The sequence below is a fragment of the Elaeis guineensis genome, unplaced genomic scaffold (genome assembly GCF_000442705.2).
Source record: "Elaeis guineensis isolate ETL-2024a unplaced genomic scaffold, EG11 Super_Scaffold_31900, whole genome shotgun sequence".
NCBI classification, from domain to species: domain Eukaryota; kingdom Viridiplantae; phylum Streptophyta; class Magnoliopsida; order Arecales; family Arecaceae; genus Elaeis; species Elaeis guineensis.
Genome location: NW_027332420.1, coordinates 778667 through 803737, shown reverse-complemented (window position 1 = coordinate 803737; position 25071 = coordinate 778667). Strand labels below are relative to the sequence as shown.

General features: G+C 48.8%; 1 protein-coding gene across 2 annotated transcripts; it reads right to left on the bottom strand.

The window, feature by feature from the left end:
- Positions 1-14732: 14732 nt before the first annotated feature.
- On the bottom strand, positions 14733-21967 carry LOC105035520 (NADPH-dependent aldehyde reductase-like protein, chloroplastic). Of its 2 annotated transcripts, none has more exons than XM_073250422.1 (2): positions 21941-21967; positions 14733-15796 (listed from the first exon to the last, which is right to left on the bottom strand). In XM_073250422.1, exons 1-2 carry the CDS (start codon positions 21965-21967, stop codon positions 15038-15040), a joined length of 786 nt encoding a protein of 261 aa, XP_073106523.1. In that variant the 3' UTR covers positions 14733-15037. The 2 variants fall into 2 exon arrangements, with proteins under 2 accessions (XP_073106523.1, XP_029117803.1); XM_029261970.2 differs by lacking the exon at positions 21941-21967 and having other exon boundaries at positions 14733-14901; positions 15033-15923.
- Between the last annotated feature and the right edge of the window lie 3104 nt (positions 21968-25071).

The following is a 25071-nucleotide window of genomic DNA, read 5'->3' as shown; positions in this document are numbered from 1 at the left end:
CCTTAAGAAAATGGATGAAATGGATGACAGAACTCAATGAGTTTGATATATCTTATATTCCTTGGTCCTCTATAAAAGCTCAAGTATTAGCCAACTTTATTATCGAATGTACACTTCCTAAGGTTAAAGTGATTCAAGAGCAACCTAAAGAACCAATCATTGAACCATAATGAATTCTACGTGTGGATGGAGCATTAAATTCGCAAGGCTATGGAGCAGATCTTATCTTGACCAACAATGGAGTTATCACCGAATATGCCCTTCGAATCGCTTTCAAGGCTTCGAATAACTAAGCCAAATATGAAGCCTTAATAGCCAGTTTGAAAGTAGCCAAGAGCTTAGAGACTAAAAGTCTTCACCAACTCGTAATTGATGACTAGATAAGTCCGAAAAGAATATAAGGCCCAAGACCCAACTCTTGCAAGATATCTGCACAAGCTCCAAACTTTGAAATCTAATTTCAAATACTTTGAGATATCCCACATTTCATAGTCGGAAAATGCTCGGGTAGACTCTTTGTCCCGATTCACAACATCTAGATACAATGAGTTAGGCAAAATTTTCATCGAACATCTCAATGTCCCAAGTATTGATAATCCACAAGAGGTTCATCAAGTCCAAATCAGTCATGAACCTAGTTGGGTTGACTCGTTTGTCGAGTATTTAATCAATGGGACCTTAACGACAAACCCTGTAGAAGCACAACAGATAAAGCAACTAGCACCTAAGTATGTGCTCATAAACGGGCAATTCTATAAAAGATCTTTTTTCCTACCCTTGCTCAAATGTCTTCGCCCTATCAAAGCTAATTATGCCCTCAGAGAAGTACATGAAGGAATCTATGGTAATCACCTCAGAGACAGATCATTATCTTATAAAATACTTCAGCAAGATTATTATTGGCCAACTATGCAAAAAAATACTGTTGAATTGGTGCAGAGTACGATCAATATCAAAGATTCACTAATATACAGAGATTATCTGCGAATCACTTAACTTCAATATCGACAGCTTGGCCTTTCGTCCAATGGGGAGTCGACATACTTGATCCATTTCCTCCCACGAGTGGGCAACAAAGATTCATCATCCTTGCTATCGACTATTTCATCAAGTAGGTGGAAGTAGAACCTCTGGCACAAATAGCCAAGAAGATGGATTTCTTATGGAAGTTGGTCATTTGCCATTTTAGCCTGCCTCGAATAATCATTACAGATAATGGCCGACAATTCAATAATATTAAATTTGAAGAGTTCAATACAAAATTCCATATCATTCACAGACTTATTTTGGGTGGACATCCATAATTAAATGAAAAAGCTGAACTAACCAATAGAACCATATTACAAGGCCTGAAGATAATGTTAAATCAAGCCAAAAGACAATGGACCGATGAATTATACAACATTCTATGGTCCTATCAAACAACATGGATCCCAATCGGAGAAACACCTTTCAACTTAGCATTTGGAATAGAAGCTATGATTCCACTAGAAATCGGCTTATCGTTGACAAGGGTAGAGCACTATGATGAATCAACTAATTCAAATCATGATGCGCTGACCTCAACTTGATCAAGGAAACATGAAGACAAGCTCAATTGAGGATGGCTTCGCATCAACACCGGGTGGTCCGATATTATAATTTTCGGATGAAATCTAAGATCTTCCAACTAGGAGATCTTATCCTCGAAAGAGCTGAAATCTCTAAGACGACCAAGCAAAGAAAATTATCATCGAATTAAGAAGGTCCTTATAAAATTTCTAAAGCACTCCGACCAAGAGCTTATAGAATCACGAACTTGGACAGCACTGAAATTTCTCAAACTTGGAATGCTGAGAATCTACGTATGCACTATCAGTAACTCCTCATAATAAATTTGTTTTCTACTATATTGTGCCTATAAGTTTGTATGAAAATTAACTATTTAGTAACTAACCGACAAACATGATCGATTAACACTCGGTCATACAAACAAATGTTCGACTGACACCCGATGAAATGTTGGTCTGCTAACACCCGATTAACAAAAGAGCTTATGCCCCAAAAAGAAATGATGATTGAGTTAATAAACTCATAAAAAACTATGGTTCAACATTCTTCGACGACCGACTTGGCTTTGCCGACAATTCTACTCAGAAAAATTTTCACCACTCAAGTTGTTCTTCAACGTATACCGATGATCTCACCAAGCAAAGAACAAATACAATGAGCAATTTTAAAGCACTTGTCCAAATCCTCGACAAAGATCAAACTTGCAAGATCCCCAAAGAGTAGGTCCTGTACAAGATAATCCACATCACCCTTGGGCCCTTCATTGGCCAACCATTTGTTGGTTGGTTGCATTCCATAAACAAAGGAGAAGCTTCGACAACTTGAACAAAACCTTCTTTAACTACCAGATGACTCGATGAAAAGGTAAACGAAAAGGCTCTTCACATAAAGAACTATTGATCCATTTAATGACCGTTAGAGAATTACCTTCCACCTGGTGCTTTGTACTTGAAAAGTACTATGTAAGTACCAAGCCATGCCGCATAAAGTTCCGCTTCAGGGACTAAGCATATCATCAACAGACTGTAGCTACCGCATGAACAACCTTTCCGCATAATCTTTGATAAGGAAACCTACATCAACTGAGGAACTACTGACCAACCTATCAAAATTGACCTTAAGCACTACAAGGGGATGGGATAGCAAACAAACAAAGATACATGAGACAAGGCAGGGTTCACACAAACCCTTGCTGCCACGCTAATAGGATCAATACTTTGAGCATAGAGAAATTTCCTGATCAATCCTTTGAGCATAGAGAATTACCTTCCACCTGGTGCTTTGTACTTGAAAAGTACTATGTAAGTACCAAGCCATGCCGCATAAAGTTCCGCTTCAGGGACTAAGCATATCATCAACAAACTGTAGCTGCCGCATGAACGACCTTTCCGCATAATCTTTGATAAGGAAACCTATATCAGCTGAGGAACTACTGACCAACCTATCAAAATTGACCTTAAGCACTACAAGGGGATGGGATAGCAAACAAACAAGGATACATGAGACAAGGCAGGGTTCACACAAACCCTTGCTGCCACGCTAATAGGATCAATCCTTTGAGCATAAAGAAATTCCCTGATCAATCCTTTGAGCATAGAGAAACTCCTTTGCTAGATAAATAGCCCTATTACAAAGATCATTGATTATTGAAACCGTTCCTTGGAATAAATCTATCATTCCTAGCAGTCCATAGGATCCATCCAGCATAAGCAAGCAAAGATTGTCTCTCAATCTAGTTTTCCTGCAGTAGGAACTGAATAGTTCATTGAGAGACAGTGTTGAGCAACATATCCTAGCTTGATGTGCAAGATTATTCCAAACAACTTTATCAAATGGACAAGTCAACAAACACTTGCTTCACATCCCCATCTGTGTCTCCATAAAGATCACAAAAGCACGATTATGCTGGATAAGGCCTCTTGCTTGTAAAATGACTTTGCAGGGGAGTCTATCCCACTTGGCATGCCACCATAAGAACCACATACCAAAGCCTTCGAAATCCATTAGGGCTCACCATTTAATTGATGATAATAGTCCTCGTAATTATATTATACACCTTCAAAATGATATTCAGAGCCTTGTTTTTTCCCAGGTTAATCGATCCATCCAGCATCCTTTGGGGAGTGGCATTTTAAAAATATCCTTTTTTTATTGAGGAAAAATGGTTGCAAGCTTCTGAATATGAGAATGTCCATGTATTTTACTCGGTCAACACATCAGCAACCTTTAATCCCTCAATGCAATTGTCCATGTTAATTCAGATAGGCGTAGAGTTCACAGCACGTGCAAATCCGGGGCTGATTAAGCAAATCAATATCCTGCCCATTGCTAATGGTCCATAAGAAACCCTCCTGAATAACTAAGCTTGCTAACACAGATTTCCAAATAGCCAAACTTACAGACCAACCCACACCATAATGACTCAGTATTAAGAACAAGACTACCATCAGCTTGGCGTTCATACAGACTGAGGCCGCCCGTCTTTTTGGTTTGCAGATCTTTCCCCAGGACATTAGATGCAACTTCCTTTTTTCCATACAATAACCTAGAGAAAGCATGTAAGTTCAGCTTTGATTCTGTCTCAAAATTCTCATTGCCACTGAACTTGCATGTTTCTTGAGATAGCACCTTCCAAGATGACCATCTGGTTATGGGATAGCACCTTCCAAGATGACCATTTGGTTATGGCGTTCTTAAGTCTTAACAACTAGTATAGAGCAGCTAGAATAAATCTCAGGTGTTCTCATAAACCAAAATTTTCCTACAAGTTTTTTCTCTAGATCATCTTTGCATATACAACATGTTGGGTACAAAATACCCACGGCCGAAGTTCTCAGCAGGGTTAGCCCTTGCGAGCTCCGCCCGAACTCCTACGGGAGCCGAGCTCCATTGCCAACTTCAACTGCCGGTAAGATCCGCCCGGACTCCCACGAGAGATGGGCTCTGTCCACAGCTCCAACCTCAAGAGGGACTCCGCCCGAACTCCTACGGGAGCCGAGCTCCATCGCCAACTTCAACTGCCGGTAAGATCCGCCCGGACTCCCACGGGAAATGGACTCTATCCACAGCTCCAACCTCAAGAGGGACTCCGCCCGGACTCCTACGGGAGCCGAGCTCCGTCGCCAACTTCAACCGCCGGTAAGATCCGTCCGGGCTCCCACGGGAGCCGGACTTCGCACCTAACTTCAACTGCAGAAAGACTCCGCCCGAACTTCTACGGGAGCCGGACTCCGTCTGCCACATCAACTCTGAGAGGACTCCGCCCGGTCTCCTACGGGAGCCGAGTTCCGTCCTCGACACCAACGGCTGCAGACAGACTTCGTCCGGACTCCTGCGGGAGCCGGACTCTGCCCACGACCCCAACTGCAAGTAGACTTCGTCCGGACTTCTACGGGTGCCGGACCTCGCTACCGACTCCAACCAAGCTCCGACCGACAAGTTTGGACCCCCTGACAGGCTGTATTAACGGCCATAATTCTGCTCCACTCCCTGCGGCGGACCCTACGCGACCCCATTACTCTCTGACAGGCTGTATTAACGGCCATGATTCTGCTCCACTCCCTGCGGCGGATCCTGTGCGATTCCACCACCCCCAGATGAGTCGCGACAGCGGACACCGCTCCGCTCCCCGTAACTGATCCCGCGTGGCAAGCCACGGCAATAGCCACGACCCCGCTCCACTACTCTCCGCAATAAATTCCTCCTGACTCTGGGCGGCCCACTACCAGACGGTTACAGGCGTCGCTATCAATCTGTTGCCCTCTCCGTCTATAAAAGGGAAACCCCAGATACGTTATTCGATAAGCTCTCATCTTTCATCTAAAAACTCTGCTAAATTCTCCGTTCGAGCACTCCATTCTTGTTGAGGCAGAGAACTGACTTGAGCGTCGGAGGGTCTTGCCGGAGCAACCCCACCTCCGGTTTAGACTTCCTTTGCAGGTCCCGGCGGCGACCGCGACTTCCTCGACTCCAGCTTCTCCGGCGCAAGCGGATTTTTGCACCAACAGGATTGGCGCTAGAGGAAGGGGTGTGTCTTCGCAATACCCTTGTTCTTAAAGGAGCGCTCAACGGATCCACCTCCGATCATCTTATCCGGCACCCACTCCTCCTTTCCTCATCTGATGCCTTCTCGCGAGGCATTCGCACAAATACCTCCGGCTATGGTCGCCGACAAGGAGTGGCCGGACGATCGGCCTCTATCGGATTCCGTCAACACCATTTCGGGGGGATCCCGACGGGAGGCAACCAACATACCGGCTGTATCCCCCAAGCGGCAAAAGGTTGAAGAACCCATAACCTTTACCGAGGAAGATACCCAGGGAGTCCAATTTCCTCATAACGACGCAGTCGTAGTTTCCTTGAATATAGCAAATTACGACATCCGTCGCATTCTTGTCGACAACGGAAGTTCGGCCGACATCTTGTTCTACGACGCTTTTTCAAGAATGTCCGCTCTTGGCGGTCATCTGAGGCCGATTTGCTCCCCCTGGTAGGGTTTACTGGTGACGCCGTTCCGACGGAAGGAATGATAGCTTTGACTGTGGCCACGGGTCAATATCCAAAGCAATCCAGGGCTCTGGTGAATTTCTTGATGGTGAAGGCGCCATCCGCCTACAATGCAATCCTTGGCCGACCCGGCCTCAATGCTCTCCGAGCTGTCGTTTCGACTTACCATTTGAAGTTGAAGTTTCCCACCAACCAAGGGATCGGAGAGGTCCGGGGAGACCAAGCCCTGGCCAGACACTGCTACAACATCGCCTTGCAAAGAAGCGATCAGGCTGACCCCTGTCCCATCGATGGATTGGATGCTCGCGATGACCTCACCGAAGAAAGGGGCGGCCCAATCGAAGATCTGGTACCAATCCCTTTGAATGATGGGAACGCGGAGCATGTGGCGCTAATTGGCTCCAACCTGGGGGAGGAGGTGCGGACGCGTCTTATTGATTTTCTACGAAGGAATGCGGACGTTTTCGCTTGGGTTCCAGCAGACATGTCGGGGATCGACACGGAAGTCATGGAGCATCATCTGGCCGTCGATCCAAAGCATCGACCGATGAAAGAAAAAATTCGGAGTCATGCCTCGGAGAGGCAGAAGGCGATAGCCGAAGAAGTGGATAAGCTCCTCAAGGCCGGATTCATTAAGGAAGTCAATTATCCCGATTGGATTTCCAATGTTGTTCTGGTCAAAAAAGCAAACGACAAGTGGAGGATGTGCATAGACTTCAAAAAGCTGAATAAGGCTTGTCCAAAGGACAGCTACCCCCTTCCCAGAATCGACCAACTGGTGGATGCGACCTCAGGCCATGAGCTCCTCACCTTTATGGACGCGTTCTCCGGCTATAATCAAATTAGAATGGCGTCGGAAGATGAAGAAAAGACAGCTTTCATCACTAATCGCGGCCTTTACTGTTACAGGGTCATGCCTTTCAGCCTCAAGAATGCGGGCGCAACCTACCAACGATTGGTGAACAAAATCTTCAAAGAGCAGATCGGCCGAAACATGGAGGTCTACGTGGACGATATGCTCGTAAAAAGCAAGTCTTCCAGAAATCATGTCGCCGACCTCGAGGAGACCTTTGACGCTCTCCGAAAGTATAGAATGAAGCTGAACCCAACTAAATGCGCTTTCAGAGTAACCTCAGGAAAGTTCCTGGGCTTCATGGTATCAGGGCGCGGGATTGAGGCCAATCCAGAGAAAATTCGCGCCATCCAGGAGATGACCGCCCCAAAGTCGATCAAAGAGGTTCAGCGCCTCACAGGGAGGATAGCGGCTCTTAATCGCTTCGTCGCGAGGTCGACCGAACGGTGCTTGCCCTTCTTTCAAACCCTCAAGCAGCCGAAGAACTTCTGTTGGACCCCGAGTGCCAACAGGCGTTCGAAGAGTTGAGAAGCTACCTTAGCTCACCCCCGCTGTTGGCAAAGCCTGAACCTGGGGAGGAACTATTTTTATACCTAGCAGTCTCTCCCATGGCCCTCGCGGCTGTCCTTGTCAAAGAAGAAACGAAAGTCCAGTGACCAGTCTACTACATTAGCCGCGCGCTGAGGGATGCCGAGACCAGGTACACCAAATTAGAAAAACTGACCTACGCCTTGTTGGTTGCAGCTCGAAGGCTCCGTCCCTACTTTCAAGGGCACACCATGACGCTACTCACCGATCAACCGATCAAGGCGGTTTTGCACCGGGCTGACACCTCCGGAAGAATGGCAAAATGGGCGATCGAGCTCACGAAATTCGACATCAACTACAGACCTAGACCAGCAGTAAGGGCCCAAATACTGGCAGATTTCATAGTAGAGTGCACCATCCCAGAGGAGGCCGAACCTGAGCAAAGCAAAGCTGACGACCTGAAGTCTCAACCGAACTCCCCCAACGAAGAGGCCAATCCCTCCGATCGCTTTTGGACCCTCTATGTGGACGGATCTTCCAACATGTCGGGCGCAGATGCAGGCCTGATCTTGGTCAGTCCAGAGGGAGTCATCGCGGAGTACGCTCTGTGTTTCGAGTTCCCCGCAACAAACAATGGAGCAGAATATGAAGCTCTGATCGCAGGACTACGGATCGCCAGAGAGCTGGGAATAAGTCAGCTCTAGGTGCACAGTGACTCTCAACTGGTGGTGGGGCAAGTCAGCGGGAGTTACGAAGCGCGGGAGGACAGTATGGCCAGATACCTTGAGAAGGTAAAGGAGCTCACCCCCGCCTTCAGCAGCTTCAACATTAGACAGATTCCAAGGCTGGAGAATACCAGAGCCGATCTTCTCTCCAAGCTGGCGACATCGGCTCCGACTGAATTGCCCAAAGGCATCCTCTTTGAAGTTCTAAAACACCCGAGTACAGAAGAATCGCGGCCCGTAATGGAGATCGACCACGAGCCCAGCGGGGTCGACCCATTGATAACCTATCTTAGAGATGGAGTTCTCCCCCAGGACGCGAAGGAGGCTCGGAAGCTCCGAAATCAAGCCTCCTGGTACAACCTTTATGAGGACAAATTGTACAAAAGATCATACTCCTTGCCCCTCTTGAAATGTCTCCGGCCCTCGGAAGCTGACTACGCCTTGTGGGAAGTACATGAGGGGATTTGCGGAAACCATTTGGGGGCTAGATCTTTATCCCACAAGCTGCTCCGCCAGGGATATTACTGGCCAACGATGCATCGTGATTCGATTGAATATGTCAAAAAGTGTGATCGATGCCAGAGATACGCCAACATCCAGAGACAGCCCACCATCGAGCTCGCACCCTTGAGTGCCCCATGGCCTTTTGCGCAATGGAGGATGGATATCCTTGGCCCTTTTCCCATGGCATCTGGGCAAAGGAAGTTCCTCCTCGTAGCGATCGACTACTTCACCAAATGGATTGAAGCCGAACCACTAGCAAAAATTACGGAAGCAAAAGTACAAGATTTCGTCTGGAAATCGATCGTGTGTAGGTTCGATCTGCCTAGAATCTTAATCACTGATAATGGACGACAATTTGCGAGAGCGAAATTTGTCGAATTCTGTGAAGATCTAAACATCTCCCACAACTTCACATCAGTAGCCCACCCCCAGGCGAACGGCGAAGCTGAGGTAACCAACAGAACCCTTTTGCACGGGATTAAGACAAGGCTTGAAAAAGCGAAGGGAACTTGGGCGGACGAACTTTATCATGTGTTGTGGGCGTATCGAACTACTCAGAGGCTACCTACGGGGGAGACCCCTTTCGCTTTAGCCTTCGATACGGAAGCCGTCATCCCCATCGAGCTTAAACTCCCGTCAGCGCGAGTCATGGCGTTCGACGAACATCAAAGTTCGCAAGGTCTTAGAGCCAACCTCGACCTACTGGAAGAAAGACGGGAGATAGCTCAGGTTCGGATGGCAGCCTACAGACAGAAGGTTGCTCGATATTACAACGCCCGGGTTAAGAACAAAGCCTTTGGAGCGGGAGATCTAGTGCTTCGATGAGCCGCTGTCTCGCAACCTCAGGACCGAGGGAAACTTGCCCCAAACTGGGAGGGACCGTATGAAGTCAAAGAAGTAGTCCGGCCCGGAACTTATTATCTTAAGAAACTCGGAGGAGCCGACCTCCCGCGACCGTGGAGCTCGAAAAACTTGCGGATGTACTACCAGTAACTTCATTTTAATTGAAAATCACATACCTATATGACCTTGGACAATGCAAACAAACTGTATCAAAAACAAAAGGGAAACCTCATCCCAACAAGGTCGAAGGCCCGATTCCATTTAGACCGGATGGGGGGAGAGGCCTTACAGCGCTCTAATGTGCCCCCACAGCCATGTCAGGAACAGAAGGAGAACCTCGTCCTGACATGAGCAAGGTCGAAGGTCCGGTTCCATTTAGACCGGATGGGGGGAGAGGCCCTACAACGCCCATATGCGCCCCCACAGCCCTGTTAGGGACAGGAGGAGAACCTCGTCCGAACTTGAGCAAGGTCGAAGCCCGGTTCTGTTTAGACCGGATGGGGGGAGAGGCCTTACAGCGTCCTAACATGCCCCCACAGCCATGTCAGGAACAGGAGGAGAACCTCGTCCTGACATGAGCAAAGTCAAAGGCCCGGTTCTTTTAGACTGGATGGGAGGAGAGGCCTTACAGCGCCCTAATGTGCCCCCACAGCCGTGTCAGGAACAGGAGGAGAACCTCATCCTGACATGAGCAAAGTCAAAGGTCCGGTTCTTTTAGACCGGATGGGGGGAGAGGCCTTATAGCGCCCTAACGCGCCCCCACAGCCGGGCCGGGAACGGGAGGAGAACCTCTCCCTGGCTCGAGCAAAATGGAAGGCCCGGACTCCTACGGGAGCCGGGCTCCGTCCGCGACGTCAAGGAAGACTCCACCCGGACTCCTACGGGAGCCGGGCTCCGTCCACGACGCCAAGGAAGACTCCACCCGGACTCCTACGGGAGCCGGTCTCCGTCCGCGACGCCAAGACTCCACCCGGACTCCTACGGGAGCCGGCTCCGTCCGCGACGCCAAGGAAGACTCCACCCGGACTCCTACGGGAGCCGAGCTCCGTCCGCGACGCCAAGGAAGACTCCACCTGAACTCCTACGGGAGCCGGGCTCCATCCGCGACGCCAAGGAAGACTCCACCCAGACTCCTACGGGAGCCGGGCTCCGTCCGCGACGCCAAGAAAGACTCCACCTGGACTCCTACGGGAGTCGGGCTCCGTCCGCGATGCCAAGGAAGACTCCACCCGGACTCCTACGGGAGCCGGGCTCCGTCCGCGACGTCAAGGAAGACTCACCGGACTCCTACGGGAGCCGGGCTCCGTCCGCTATGCCAAGGAAGACTCCACCCGGACTCCTACGGGAGTCGGACTCCGTCCGCTACGCCAAGGAAGACTCCACCCGGACTCCTACGGGAGCCGGCTCCGTCCGCTACGCCAAGGAAGACTCCACCCGGACTCCTACGGGAGTCGGCTCCGTCCGCTACGCCAAGGAAGACTCCACCCGGACTCCTACGGGAGCCGGCTCCGTCCGCGACGCCAAGGAAGACTCCACCCGGACTCCTACGGGAGCCGGGCTCCGTCCGCGACGCCAGGAAGACTCCACCCGACTCCTACGGAGCCGGCTCCGTCCCGCCAAGGACCCCCCCCCCCCCCCCCCCCCGAAGACTCCACCCGGACTCCTACGGGAGTCGGGCTCCGTCCCCGACGCCAAGAAGACTCCACCCGGACTCCTACGGAGCCGGGCTCCGTCCGCGACGCCAAGGAAGACTCCACCTAGACTCCTACGGGAGCCGGGCTCCGTCCGCGACGCCAAGGAAGACTCCACCTAGACTCCTACGGGAGCCGGGCTCCGTCCGCGACGCCAAGGAAGACTCCACCCGGACTCCTACGGGAGCCGGGCTCCGCCCACGACTCCAATCACAGGAGGGTTCCGTCCGGACTCCCACGGGAGCCGAACTTCGTCTTGACTTCAGCGGAGAAAAATTTCGAGCGAAAAGGAAAAAGAAAGGCAACGGACCATGACAGCTACGATTGGAAAACGGACAGCGGTCGAGGTACAGAAAACTCTGCCACCGCAAGGACTAGGGCTCCCATCGGGAGTCCCAGCTTTTGAGGAAGTTTTCGACACAAAATAGGACAACTTACTTAGGGTGACAGAAGCTCGGATCCCCGAATTCAAGCCCTAGGAGGGACCCCAGGCCCGAATGGCCCCAAGTGAGCCTGCAGCCATTGATGGAAAAATGACAACCGGGTATCTTCGAACGGCGTAAAAGTCGAAAAGGAGCTCGGCAAATAACAATCCAACACGAATAAAAGAGGTCGTCGATGACCTTAGGACGACGTGAAAAAGAAAAGAAGAAAAGGAGGAAGAGAGAAGAAAGAAGAATAAAGAAGTTCGACAGACGACTATTCAATGCAAGATGCAGACGAGGTAACAAAATCTCCTTTTCATTTTTCAACCAACAAGGTGTACGTTACAAGACCCGGTGGGCCAGAAAAAAAAATAAATACATCATCGACGACATCGAGAACACGGTTTGGAAAGGATACGCCGGAAGCCGCTTCAAGCTGCAAACTTCTCTTCCCATTTCATGTCCAGTGCGTGTGGCGGGCCTATCGTGTCCAGTGCGTGTGGCGGGCCTATCGGCTTTCGCCCTGCCTTGTTTCGCCCCACCTCCGAAGTCCCAACCTCAGGGGGAAAAGGATGGGATAGATTCTCGGGGGCGGTAAGGGCAACGGCAGCGGCGACGAAGACCTGTTTCAAGAAGAACCGGAGTCACCCTGGGGGCAACGGTGGCGCCAGAGATATGCGTCATCACCGAATACTCCGTGGTAGCCACCGTCTAAAACGCTCCGGTAAGGTCGGCATGCGCTACTTCCACCGCCCCCGCAACAAGTTTTACTACCCCACCATCGACCGCTTCTGGTCCCTCGGCCCCGACGGCATCAAAGATCCTGCCACAGCTTGTGACGACAGCTCTGCCCTCTTGACCAGTATCACCCCGCCTTGCTACTCCGAAATTCTCGGACAGAATACCTTTACCGACGGCCCCCGTTATTAAACCCCTGTTGTTGAAGGAATTCTTCCTTGAGCCCCCTTTGAAACGACGGGGATCCTCAGCGGCCACTTGATGACCGGAGAACTCACCGACCGCTGTTCTCCTCCTCGCCTTCCTCCAAGCCCTAGACATCCCTTCGAGGATGGCCTCCGGGGTGGAGGACATGACGTGGGAACCCCTTAGAGAAGAATCGAGGGACTGAAGATGGCAAGGACCGGTGCGGAGGAAGTGGCTGAGTAGCTAGGCTCTCAGGCGAAAGAAAGGTGCCGTCCTCTCGGCAGGATGAAGCCCCGAAGGAAGAGTAGGGGGTTTAAATAGCCAACGGATCTTAGCGCAGTTATGGCGGCGGGTGTCCCTAGGCCAACTGGTGCATGCCACGTGTCCCGCGTGTCCCACTCGCCGCTATCGAGGATTGACTGTTCGCAAATTTTCGTAGCGCGACGCTTGGGATCACATTCCGGCGGAAGTTCCGAAAAGACTCTTCAGGTCGTCTTAACCAGAAAAAGGGCTCTGACGTGCGCACATTAAATGCCAACATATCCAAGGGCGGTTATGCGCAGGATTCGAGGGGATAACTTCGGCCATGCCCATCTCTCTGTACTTCCTTCATTCGAAATTCAAACTCGAAAGTAGGGGGACTAGTGTTGGGTACAAAATACCCACGGCCGAAGTTCTTAGCGGGGTTAGCCCTTGCGAGCTCCGCCCGAACTCCTACGGGAGCCGAGCTCCATTGCCAACTTCAACTGCCGGTAAGATCCGCCCGGACTCCCACTGGAGATGGGCTCTGTCCACAGCTCCAACCTCAAGAGGGACTCCGTCCGAACTCCTACGGGAGCCGAGCTCCATCGCCAACTTCAACTGCCGGTAAGATCCGCCCGGACTCCCACGGGAAATGGGCTCTGTCCACAGCTCCAACCTCAAGAGGGACTCCGCTAGGACTCCTACGGGAGCCGAGCTCCGTCGCCAACTTCAACCGCCGGTAAGATCCGTCCGAGCTCCCACGGGAGCCGGACTTCGCACCTAACTTCAACTGCAGAAGGACTCCACCCGAACTTCTACGAGAGCCGGACTCTGTTCGCTACATCAACTCTGAGAGGACTCCGTCCAGTCTCCTACGGGAGCCGAGTTCCGTCCTCGACACCAACGGCTGCAGACAGACTTCGTCCGGACTCCTGTGGGAGCCGGACTCTGCCCACGACCCCAACTGCAAGTAGACTTCGTCCGGACTTCTACGGGTGCCGGACCTCGCTACCGACTCCAACCAAGCTCCGACCGACAAGTCTGAACCCCCTGACAGGCTGTATTAACGGCCATGATTCTGCTCCACTCCCTGCAGCGGACCCTACGCGACCCCATTACTCTCTGACAGGCTGTATTAACGGCCATGATTCTGCTCCACTCTCTGCGGCGGATCCTGTGCGATTCCACCACCCCCAGATGAGTCGCGACAGCGGACGCTGCTCCGCTCCCCGTAACTGATCCCGCGTGGTAAGCCACGGCAATAGCCACGACCTCGCTCCACTACTCTCCGCAATAAATTCCTCCTGACTCTGGGCGGCCCACTACCAGACGGTTACAGGCGTCGCTATCAATCTGTTGCCCTCTCCATCTATAAAAGGGAAACCCCAGATACGTTATTCGATAAGCTCTCATCTTTCATCTAAAAACTCTGCTAAATTCTCCGTTCGAGCACTCCATTCTTGTTGAGGCAGAGAACTGACTTGAGCGTCGGAGGGTCTTGCCGGAGCAACCCCACCTCCGGTTTAGACTTCTTTGCAGGTCCCGGCGGCGACCGCGACTTCCTCGACTCCAGCTTCTCCGGCGCAAGCGGATTTTTGCACCAACACAACATATGAGCAAATTTTATAGAATGAAAGCAAAACTAATGTAAAAATCTAAAACTATTTGAGTTATGTAAGATGAATATAACAAATAACATCAATAGGGCAGATTCAGATTTTAGAATCACAACACATACCTTGTAGATAGAAACATGATTGTGAAAGAAGCATGTATGAGCTCATGAATGGTTACAGGATCCTTCCTTCAACAGCTTGGTCAAGAAGATGAAATCCTCACATTGTCCCTTTTATCTCTCCATAGTTTCATTGAAGATAATAGACTAAAGTAAGAATATCATCTCACAAGATAAACATTCCCATCTAAAGTAGAATCAAAGTGCGTACGAATCCAAACCATCACAATCAAATATTTTAGCACGCGCATTGCACATGTCTGCCTACATATGTATCATAGATTGCCAACGAAACAACCCGACAACCCATACATATACAAAGTGCCACCACGACACACAAACTGTTCGACACAATGTCTCAAAGGACGATGACCTACATACCAACAATAATTAAGTAAACAGGCCTATAAGTATCACAGAGAGGAACTAAAAAACCACAGTACGAGGAACAAATGTAATAATTATAAATAAAGTGAAGACTGTCAATGTTATGAAGTCCCGTACTTAACCTAGACGTAGCCACCGTTCGCGCGGATGACCTGGCCGTTAACCCACTCGGCGGCGTCCGTAGCGAGGAAGCCCACGACCGGTGCGATGTCCTTGGTCTCCCCCAGCCGCCCCAGCGGGCACTCCTCCACCACCTTCCTCACCGCCTCCTCGCTCGTCCCGGCGAAGAAGAGATCCGTCGCCACCGGCCCTGGCGCCACGCTGTTCGCTGTGATCCTCGTTCCCTTCAGCTCCTTCGCCAAGATCCTCGTCATCGCCTCCACCGCCGCCTTCGACGCCGTGTACGCCGCGCACCCGGGCCGCAGCGCCCCCACCAGCGACGAGGACACCGTGATGATCCGCCCGCCGCCACCCTGCTGGAGTCGCTTGGCCGCCTCGCGGCAGCAAAGGAAGGCGCCGCGGGCATTGACGGCGAAGATGGCGTCCCAGTCCTCGACGGCGGTATCGGCGAGGGACGGGTACTTGGAGTCGATCACACCGGCGCACGCGACGAGGATGTGGGGTGCGGTGCCGAAGAAGGACTCGGCCCGGTCGAAGAGGGACTTGACGTTGTCCGGGTCGGAGACGTCGGCGCGGACGGCGACAGCACGAGGAGCGGACGAGGAGGAGGAAGAGTTAAGCTCCGTGGCGAGGAGGTCGGCGTGAGGGGAGGAGGAGGACGAGGCGTAGTTGAGGACGAGGCGGGCACCGAGGGAAGCGAGGTGGATGGCGATGGCGCGACCGATGCCGCGGGAGGCGCCTGTGACTATGGCCACACGGCCGTCGAGGGGGCGATCACCGGCCATCAGAAATTAGCGTTCTTGTGTTTCTTACCGACGGCAGTGTGCGGTCCTGGCGTTGGCAATTTTGTCCGATCCACCCGGTCCGAACAGGATGGATTTTTTTCGATTAAAATACTAATTAAACTCATATATATATATATATATATAATAAATACAATCTTATCATTTAAACACTTAAATATAAAGACCCACCACAAAACCTTACCCAATATCTAAGCTTACCTATTAGGCCGCTCCTAAGCCTCCCACCTGATCGAGACCCTTGTGGACGAAAAACAACCCCATGCCTCCCTCTCGGAGGCTCCCGTGGACGGAAAAAACAAAGGTAAGATCGCGAAAACATAGAAAAGTCAACCAAAGAAAAGGAAAGATGAAAAAAAAAAAAAAAAAATTTTTTTTCAAAAATTTTTTTTTATTTTATTTTTTTATTTTATTTTTTTTGAAGATCTATGAAGAAGGAGAGCACCTAAGAAAGATCAGAGAGTATTAGTGTAAGACTCCGAAGAAAAGAGGATGAGGTCATTGTTGAACTGAACTAGAGAGCTGCTAAGAGTTGGACCGATATAGACTACAAGTGGATCTAGAAAAGAAGTCCTAAAATCGATGGGGTACTCTCCAGTTTAGGATCCTTTGATATTTAAGTCAGTCGGGGCCTTGAGATAGTGGAAATAGAGAAAATGGAAGGCAAGGAGAGAAGTTTTGAGTGAAAAAAATAAGAATTTTAGGTTCGCTTCAGTAGGAGAAAGAGTTCAGTAGAGTCTGTACTATCTAAATTATGAACTATTTTGCAGAGGATACCATGCCCCTCTTTATATAAAAAGGGTTCGCTTAGACCGTTAGAAGGGTTGTTAGGAATTTGTTAAGCTGTTAGTTTGTTATAACAGAATGACTAGTTGTATGGAAATCGCAGGCTATTTGTCCATGTGGTGATTAGCTGCAGTATAGCTAGAAGACAATTGTTGTAGAGTTGGACAACAACTATAATGGAGCTATAGAGTAATTGTCTTTGTTCTAAGTCAGATTGATTCTCGACCAATGTCCCTTGTGGTAGATCAGACAAAAGCTAAGCTAATCATAATACTCTATTGAGATCAAATCCAGATCAATTCAAATCAGTACAAAATCGATCTGAGAGTTAAATCAAGTCGGTATTTTATCGATTTGATCCAAAAATCAATATGATTTTGGATGATTCTTTCTGATTCTATCACATGACTAAGGGCCGATTAAATGCATCAACACATGCCCCCCACTTTTCAAATCTAAAGTGAATTTTTTTTTTTTTACATCAAGTGTGGAAAGTAAGTCAAAAGATCTTATCTGGTCTCTACCATTAATAATAAATATGCCATTTGGCGGGTTGACGGTATTAATCTTTTAAGCATTCGAGACGGCATGTCCCTTTTCGAAAATATCTCATCAGATCCTCTAGCAATTATGAGAGTCTAGAGAATCAAAAACTCATTATTACCTGGAAGATCACATCGATATGGGCTAATTCTCTACTTGCCAGATGTCATCCTATTGTTGGCTATTTCAACTATTGTACGGATCAAGCCTACATGGCTTGATCGGAAAGAGGTGCATTGAAAGATATTTTTTCAGGATCACTGGATTACAGTCAAGTTGTTGGAGCATGATCCCGGCTCCTCCCACGGACCTTGGGTGCAGCGGAACCAGCAACGAACAAATCTGAAGACTTCTGGACTCGATCGAAGGCCCTTGACGAAATAAGTCTGGTTGCTGTCTTCTTCGTCAGCCTTTCGTTCCAGATGAAGAACGCCTCTAAGATCATCTCTAAAAAATTCAAGATCTGGTACCCAACTAGATCAGGCTTGGACCGAGGTCTTCCAATTCGTAGATCTCGAATTGGGGTGTTCTAGATAGGAAAGAAGATAGATAGGACCAGACCTTGCAGATCTGTCCTGCTGCAGCCTTTCCTATAGATCTGTTGATGGAGATCTCACCTATGCCTCAAACGACCTCAGATCAACTCCAGATCTGAGAGAAACTTGTACCAACCTCATAGCAAGAGATTTCAAGTCCTGGACCTGATGTTTGGGCGGCTGCAAGAGAGGGAGAGGCAATGTGGTTGGCGGCACAAAGGGGGAGGGGCTCAAAATCCTAGTGCCTCCCCTGCTTTTCCTGCCTTCTATGGACCTGGCGGCAAGAAACCCTAGGGTTTCTTGCTCCTGGGGTGTAGAGAATAGCTGAAGAGAGAGGGAGAAGAGAGAGAGAGAGACTTGGGAGAAAAAATTTTCGTATTCCTTGGCTTAATCAAATCTATACAGTGCATGTATATATAAACACAGGGTCAAGTGATCCAAACCCAAAACTCCCTTGACCAACTCTATGGGAGATTAGGTTAACCCAAGCCCATGTACACCCATGATTCGACCTAATCTCACCTATCCTGGGCCCAGACCTGGCCCATAAAGAGTTGGTCTCTTGAGGCCCACATAACCTAAACCTCTCAACACATCTCTGAAAGCTGTCCCATGGAAGTACCTTCGTAAGTGCATCAGCTGGGTTTTCCTTGGTGTGTACCTTTACCAGCTCCACCTCGCCATCCTCCACAAGCTCCCTGATCCGATGATACCGAATGTCGATGTGCTTTATCCTTGCATGATAGACTAAGTTCTGTGCTAATAGAAGTATACTCTGGCTGTCACAGTGCACTCTAATGGCCTCCTGAGTAAGGTCCATCTCCGTCAACAAATCGTTCAGCCAAATTGCCTCCTTAGCTGCTTCTGTCAGCCCGATGTACTCTGCTTCTATAGTGGATAGGGCCGTGATAGGCTACAGACTCGATCTCCAAGAAATAGGACCTCCATACAGGCTAAAGATGAAGCCTGTCGTAGACCTCCGGGTATCCACATCTCCACCTAAGTCTGCATCTACATAACCGCCAATCAGCCCCTGAGCCTTCCTGGATATGTCAGAGTATCCCACTGCACCTCCTCGCTGTTTGTAGCAGATGCCAACTCCAACTGAACCCGTCAGATATCTGAATATCCACTTCAGAGCTCTCCAGTGCTCCTTGCCAGGCTGCACCATGAACCTGCTAACCTGACTCACTGCATGAGCGATGTCTGGCCTACAAAAGACCATCGCATACATCAAGCTCCCAACTCCTGAAGCATAAGGAACCATCTCCATCTCCTGAGCCTCCACCTCAGTCTATGGCGCCATGGTCTTCGAGAGTCTAAAGTGACCGGCAAGTGGCAGCTCCACCGACTTTGCTCCCTTCATCCCGAACCTCTCTAAGACCTTCTGTATGTAGTCCCCCTGAGATAGATGCAGCACCCTCCGGGCTCGATCTCTGAAAATCTCCATGCCTAGGATCTTCCTTGCAGGGCCCAAATCGTTCATCTCAAACTCCCGAGATAAGGATGCCTTCAGATCCTGCACAACCTTCCTACTCTTGCATGCTATAAGCATGTCATCCACATACAAGAGTAGAAACACCCTAGAACCATCCTCAAGAGACTGAACATAAACACAGGGATCAAACTCGCACCTAAAAAGTCCAATGCTGCGCACATAGGAGTCAAACCGCTTGTACCATTGTCTCGACGACTGCTTCAGCCCATACAGTGACTTCTGCAACAAACAAACCTTTCTCTCTGATCCTGGATCCTGAAATCGGGTGGCTACTCCATGTAAATCCTCTTCTCCAAATGCGCATGGAGGAACGCCGTCTTGACATCCATCTGCTCCAGCTCTAAATCCTGAGCTGCTACAATGCTCAGCAACACTCTGATGGAAGTATGTCTGACGATGGGAGAGAAGACCTCACTGAAGTCTATGCCTTCCTTCTGGGAGTATCCCTTGGTCACTAACCTCATCTTGAATCTGATACCTCCCTGCTCTGAAGGCCCTTCCTTCGACTGTAGACCCATTTGCAGCCAATGGGCCTCTTCCCCTGTGGCAACTACACCAATCGCCACGTCTAGTTCTGATGGAGAGACTGCATCTCCTCGGACATCGTCTGGACCCACCGCTCTCTGTCCTGGCTCTCAATAGCCTCCTGATACGTATATGGGTCTCCATTCACTGTCACCAGGATATATGACAGCATCTCCTCAAAGCCATATCGGTCTGGTTGCCTGATGGTCCTCTTGGGCTTGTGTAGGGCAACACCGATATCAGTCCTCGATCCAGCTCACTCCTGCTGGACCTCTCTGCCTCGATCATCCGTTCGAGTCCTCTCCACCTGTGGAGACACCTTAGGTAGGTGCTCCACCTGAATGTCATGTCCTCCAGTAGTACCTGTAAGAGGCAAAATCAAAGAGGTAAGCTGTCCAGCAGCGCCCTGCTGGACCTCCTCCTACTCCTGCTGCTCCTCCATGCCTGCTCGCCTCCGTAGGACGACTCCTCATCAAAAGTCACATCTCGACTAATGATGACCTTCTTTTTCAAGGGATCCCACAGCTTGTATTCCTTAACTCCTCGCGGATAGCCTAGAAACACCATCTTGCGTGATATGGCATCTAGCTTGCTCCGCTCACCAGCTCCAATGTGCACATAGGCCGTGCACCCAAATACCCGTAGATGGCCCAGCCCAACTGTCCTCCCAGACCACATCTCCTCTGGAAGCCTGCCATCCAACCTGGTGTGAGGTGATCGATTGACCAAGTAACCCGCTGCGTCAACTGTGTCAACCCAAAATGCCTTTGGAAGCCCTGCCTGCAGCCTCATGCATCGTGCCTTTTTCAGAAGTGTTCTGTTCATCCTCTCAGCCACCCCATTCTGCTGTGGAGTCCCCTTAACTGAGAAGTGTCTCCTGATCCCACACTCCTCACAGTAGTCTTGGAACTCTCTGCTGGTGTACTCCCCACCATTGTCTGACCTCAGACACTTCATGCTCCTCCCCTGCTCCTTCTCCACCTCAGCTCTCCAGATCTTGAACTTGGTGAAGACCTTTGACTTCTCTCTCATGAAGTAAATCCAGAGTTTTCTTGAGAAATCATCAATCAGGGTCATGAAGTATCTAGCCCCATTCCTAGCTGAAACTGGGGCTGGTCCCCACACATCCATGTATACTAACTCCAGAGAGGCTGCACTGCGGGCTGTACTGATGTTGAACTGAACCCTCCTCTGCTTTCCCATCTGGCAAGGCTCACAGATCTCCCTTGTAGCACCATCTTCCAGATCAGAGATGAGTCCTCTCCTGCTCAACTCCCTCAGCCCCTTGTCACCCATGTGGCCTAGGCGGTAGTGCCACATCCTGTAAGCTCCCTGCTGGTCCTGTGTTGCAGCTGCTGTATCAGACTCTCCGATCACCACAGATCTCTCCATGCAATAGAGATGATTGTCCAACCTCCTGCCTCTCATCACCACCATAGCTTCATTGGAGATGTTTAATACTCCACTTCTAGCCCTACTGCTGAAGCTGTATCCACTGCGCTCCAAGTAGCCTAGTGACACCAGATTCTTTTCCAGCTCTGGGACTGCTTTACATTTGTCAGTGTCCTCATAATCCCTTCAAACATCCTCACCCTGACTGTCCCTATCCCAGCCACTTTGCAAGGATAATTGTCGCCTAGAGTCACTGATCCCTCATCTGTCTTGGTGTATGTCGCAAACCAAGACTTGTGTGGTGTGTAGTGATGTGAGCACGCAGAGTCTAGTGTCCACTCCTCTGTGTAATGCCTGTGACCATCTGATATCACAAGTAGATCATCCTCCACTTGCTATCCAGCAACTGCACTCACTGATTTTGAGCCACTTCTTTCTCCTTTCTTGCTCTTCCATAGTGGACACTCTCGCTTGAAATATCCAAACTCGTTGTACTTGAAGCATTTCATCTCTTTCTTTCCCTTCCTGGACTTGGACCGCCCCCTGGACTTGCTTCTACCACTGCCTCTACCTGTCCTCTCCCCTACTGCCAAACCCTCCTGGGGAGCTCGATCTCTGGTCAACTTTTCCCTTTGCTCATTAGACCTCAGCACTGAGACCATGTCCTCATATTCCAATCTCCTTGTCGTAGAAAAGTGCAGTCACCAAAGAGTCATATGATCCTGGCAGCAAACACAAAAGCAACAGGGACTTATCCTCCTCATCCAGCTTCACCCCGATATTCATCAACTGCGTGCACAACTGGTCGGAATCAGACTGCATCCGAAGACTGTACAACCTCTTCTTCATTATGAGCTTGTTGCACATATTCTTGCCCATATACATGGTGTGCAACTTCGACCAAAGACCCTTCGGGGTCTTTTCTTCCAGCACTGAATACAACGCCGCATCTGCCAAACATCCTCTGACCACCGAGCATGCTTTCTTCTCCAACGATGCCCACTGTCTATCTGTCATTCCCTCAGGCTTCTCATCCAAAGCCTGATCCAGATCTGCTTGCACCAGAAGATCCTCCACCTGGATTTTTCACATGAAAAAATTCTCCTTGCCATCAAACTTCTCGAAATCGACCTTCATATTGCTGTCCATGACTGGATCCAATCCAAACAAGCAATATAAAATCAAGAAGTGTAGAATATACCTTGATGGTACCTTGCTGAAAATTTTTAGCACTTGGGATGTTCAACTTCTCGCGCTTGGAACTACTTCCTCACCAATGTGGCTCTAATACCAACTATTGGAGCACGATCCCAGCTCCTCCCATGGACCTTGGGTGCAGCAGAACCAGCAACAAACAAATCTAGAGACTTCTGGACTCGATCGAAGGCCCTTGATGAAATCAGCCTGATTGCTGTCTTCTTCGTCAGCCTTTCGTTCCAGATGAAGAACACCTCTAAGATCACCTCTAAAAAATTCAAGATCTGGTACCCAACCAGATCAGGCCTGGACTGAGGTCTTTCAATTTATAGATCTTAAATTAGAGCATTCTAGATAGGGAAGAAGATAGATAGAACCAGACCTTGTAGATCTATCCTGCTGCAACCTTTCCTGTAGATCTGTTGATGGAGATCTCACCCGTGCCTCAAACGACCTCAGATCAACTCCTGATCTGAGAAGAACTTGTACCAACCTCGTAGCAAGAGATTTCAAGTCTTGGACCTAATGTTTGGGCAGCTGCAAGAGAGGGAGAGGCAATATGGTTGGCGGCACAAAGGGGGAGGGGCTCAAAATCCTAGCGCCTCCCCTACTTTTCCTACCTTCTATGGACCTGGCGGCAAGAAACCCTAGGGTTTCTTGCTCCTGGGGCATGGAGAATAGCTGAAGAGAGAGGGAGAAGAAAGAGAGAGACTTGGAAGAAAGAGTTTTCATATTCCTTGGCTTAATCAAACCTATACAGTGCATGTATATATAAACACAGGGTCAAGTGACCCAAACCCAAAACTCCCTTGACCAACTCTATGGGAGATTAGGTTAACCCAAACCTATGTACACCCATGACTCGACCTAATCTCACCTATCCTGGGCTCAGACCTGGCCCATAAAGAGTTGGTCCCTTGAGGCCCATATAACCTAGACCTCAAGAACTCGAAAGGCCCACAGCCTTTCAACCTAGGGCCCAACTAGCCCTAGAGCCTCCATGAAGCCCTCATGAATGATGGACCTTGGCCTTAGCCTTGGTCCCCTGGGCCTTGGGCACACCACCTGGATCACAACACAAGTAGCATCCATCTGATGGTGAACTTAGTTGATCTAAACCATTGATGCACTCTATAAATAGGCTCATATTCTATTTGAAAATTACTTTACTATTTTCTCTATATGGAAGCTCTATCGAATTTTTTCCAAAGCCTTCCCAACACCATCGAAATTGAAGAAGGAGATTTTTGGCATCACTGAAATCGAAAGAAGGGTCATCGACACTAGAGAAGAGTTCCTAGAGGCCTTTTTAGAATCTTTTTCCTATTCTTTAGTAGATTTCCTTGTTCCCAATCCTTTTTCCTTCTGCATCTTTTAGGTTTTTATGTCTCATCATCTTCTTTTTTATTTTCCTGGATAGCTTTCTCCTTCTTTCTTTTTGCTTATATTCCCCTTTCCACTTTATCTTTTTTTTTTTCAAAAAATATCTTTTGACAATAGTGAGATAAGTCGAAATGACAGAGTAACTTGATCAACCCAACCTCAAATCGAGTTCGAAGTGAAAACTCTACCTTGGACGATAGCTGAGGTCGGTACTTTAGGTCAGGAGGATCCAAAGTCTCCTATAAAGGAATTCTTGGATTACTTCGATCTTGATACTAAATAATCTATCCTAACTGATCTCGATTTTCAAGAACTTAGGGATAATACTTGATTCCTAAAAAATTTCAATTGATAGCTTGAGATTAGGATGATATGGTTACTGAATCTCCAGAAAATTGTATCATATTTTATGATGAGGTACTTCAGTTTGGACTTCAGTTTTTCTTACATCCCTTCATCAGTAATGTTTTAAACTTCTATAGACTTCATCCGACACAAGTAACTCTTAATGCCATTAGGATGATTACCGTTTTCATCATTTATTGTCAGTTTGCAGCCATAAAACTTAGGATTTCTATCTTCAGGGTGCTATTTGTCTTGAAAAAACATCCTTATGAAAAAGACTGGTGGTATTTTTTACCTTGGTCTAAGTATAAATTTGATTTTGACCTTCCTTCATCTATCCATAATTGAAAGAATCACTTATTTTTTGTTTCTTCTAGTGTCCCTTGGGGTTTCAATTGTAACTGGCATAAGCCTGAAGTCAACTGAAATTCGAACAATGAGATCTTGCTGGAGATGAGGAGGCTTTTATAGAACTATTGAATATGAAAGTATCCAAGCTAAATCAGCTAGTGACCGATCAGTTCCTTTTTGACACCGACATCAGTCAAGTCTCCCCTTAGGGTGAGTTCGATGTCAAATTCCATTTCTTCATTCATTTTTTTAACAAAATATATTTTTTTTATTACAGCAATCAGGAGGTTCGATTCCAAAAGATTGGCGGAGGTGAAGAAGAGGAAACAAGATTCAAGCAACTAACCTACCGCCAAAAGGAGCAAGGAGACTACAACAAGCTCCAGATTGGCTAATTCCCGATCTTCTCCAACCCAGTAACTCCGACAATGAATCCTGCCCCAATTTCTATTGCACCACCACAACTGATATCAAAGACTCAACATCAGCCTAATGCTGAGGTGTCTCATCCACCTAATAAAGATGTAACGATGCGGTCATGGTCAAGTTCTTCTCTAGTGCCACCTCCGGCATCGACAAAATCTGATCGGTCCGTAGGGCAACAACAATAGCCCACGAAGACCTTTATTTCTTCCACTTCGATCGAAAGAATTGACCTTGCCTAGGTATCTTTATTG

Bases quoted from the DNA above. Each gene is read 5' to 3' on its own strand.
- LOC105035520 (XM_073250422.1), bottom strand. From the start codon at position 21,967: ATGAAGAAGAGGTTGTACAGTCTTCGG. The intron at 15,797-21,940 runs ATGCAGTCTGAT...CGCCCCCTCGAC, and splicing joins AGAGGTTGTACAGTCTTCGG to GGCCGTGTGGCCATAGTCAC.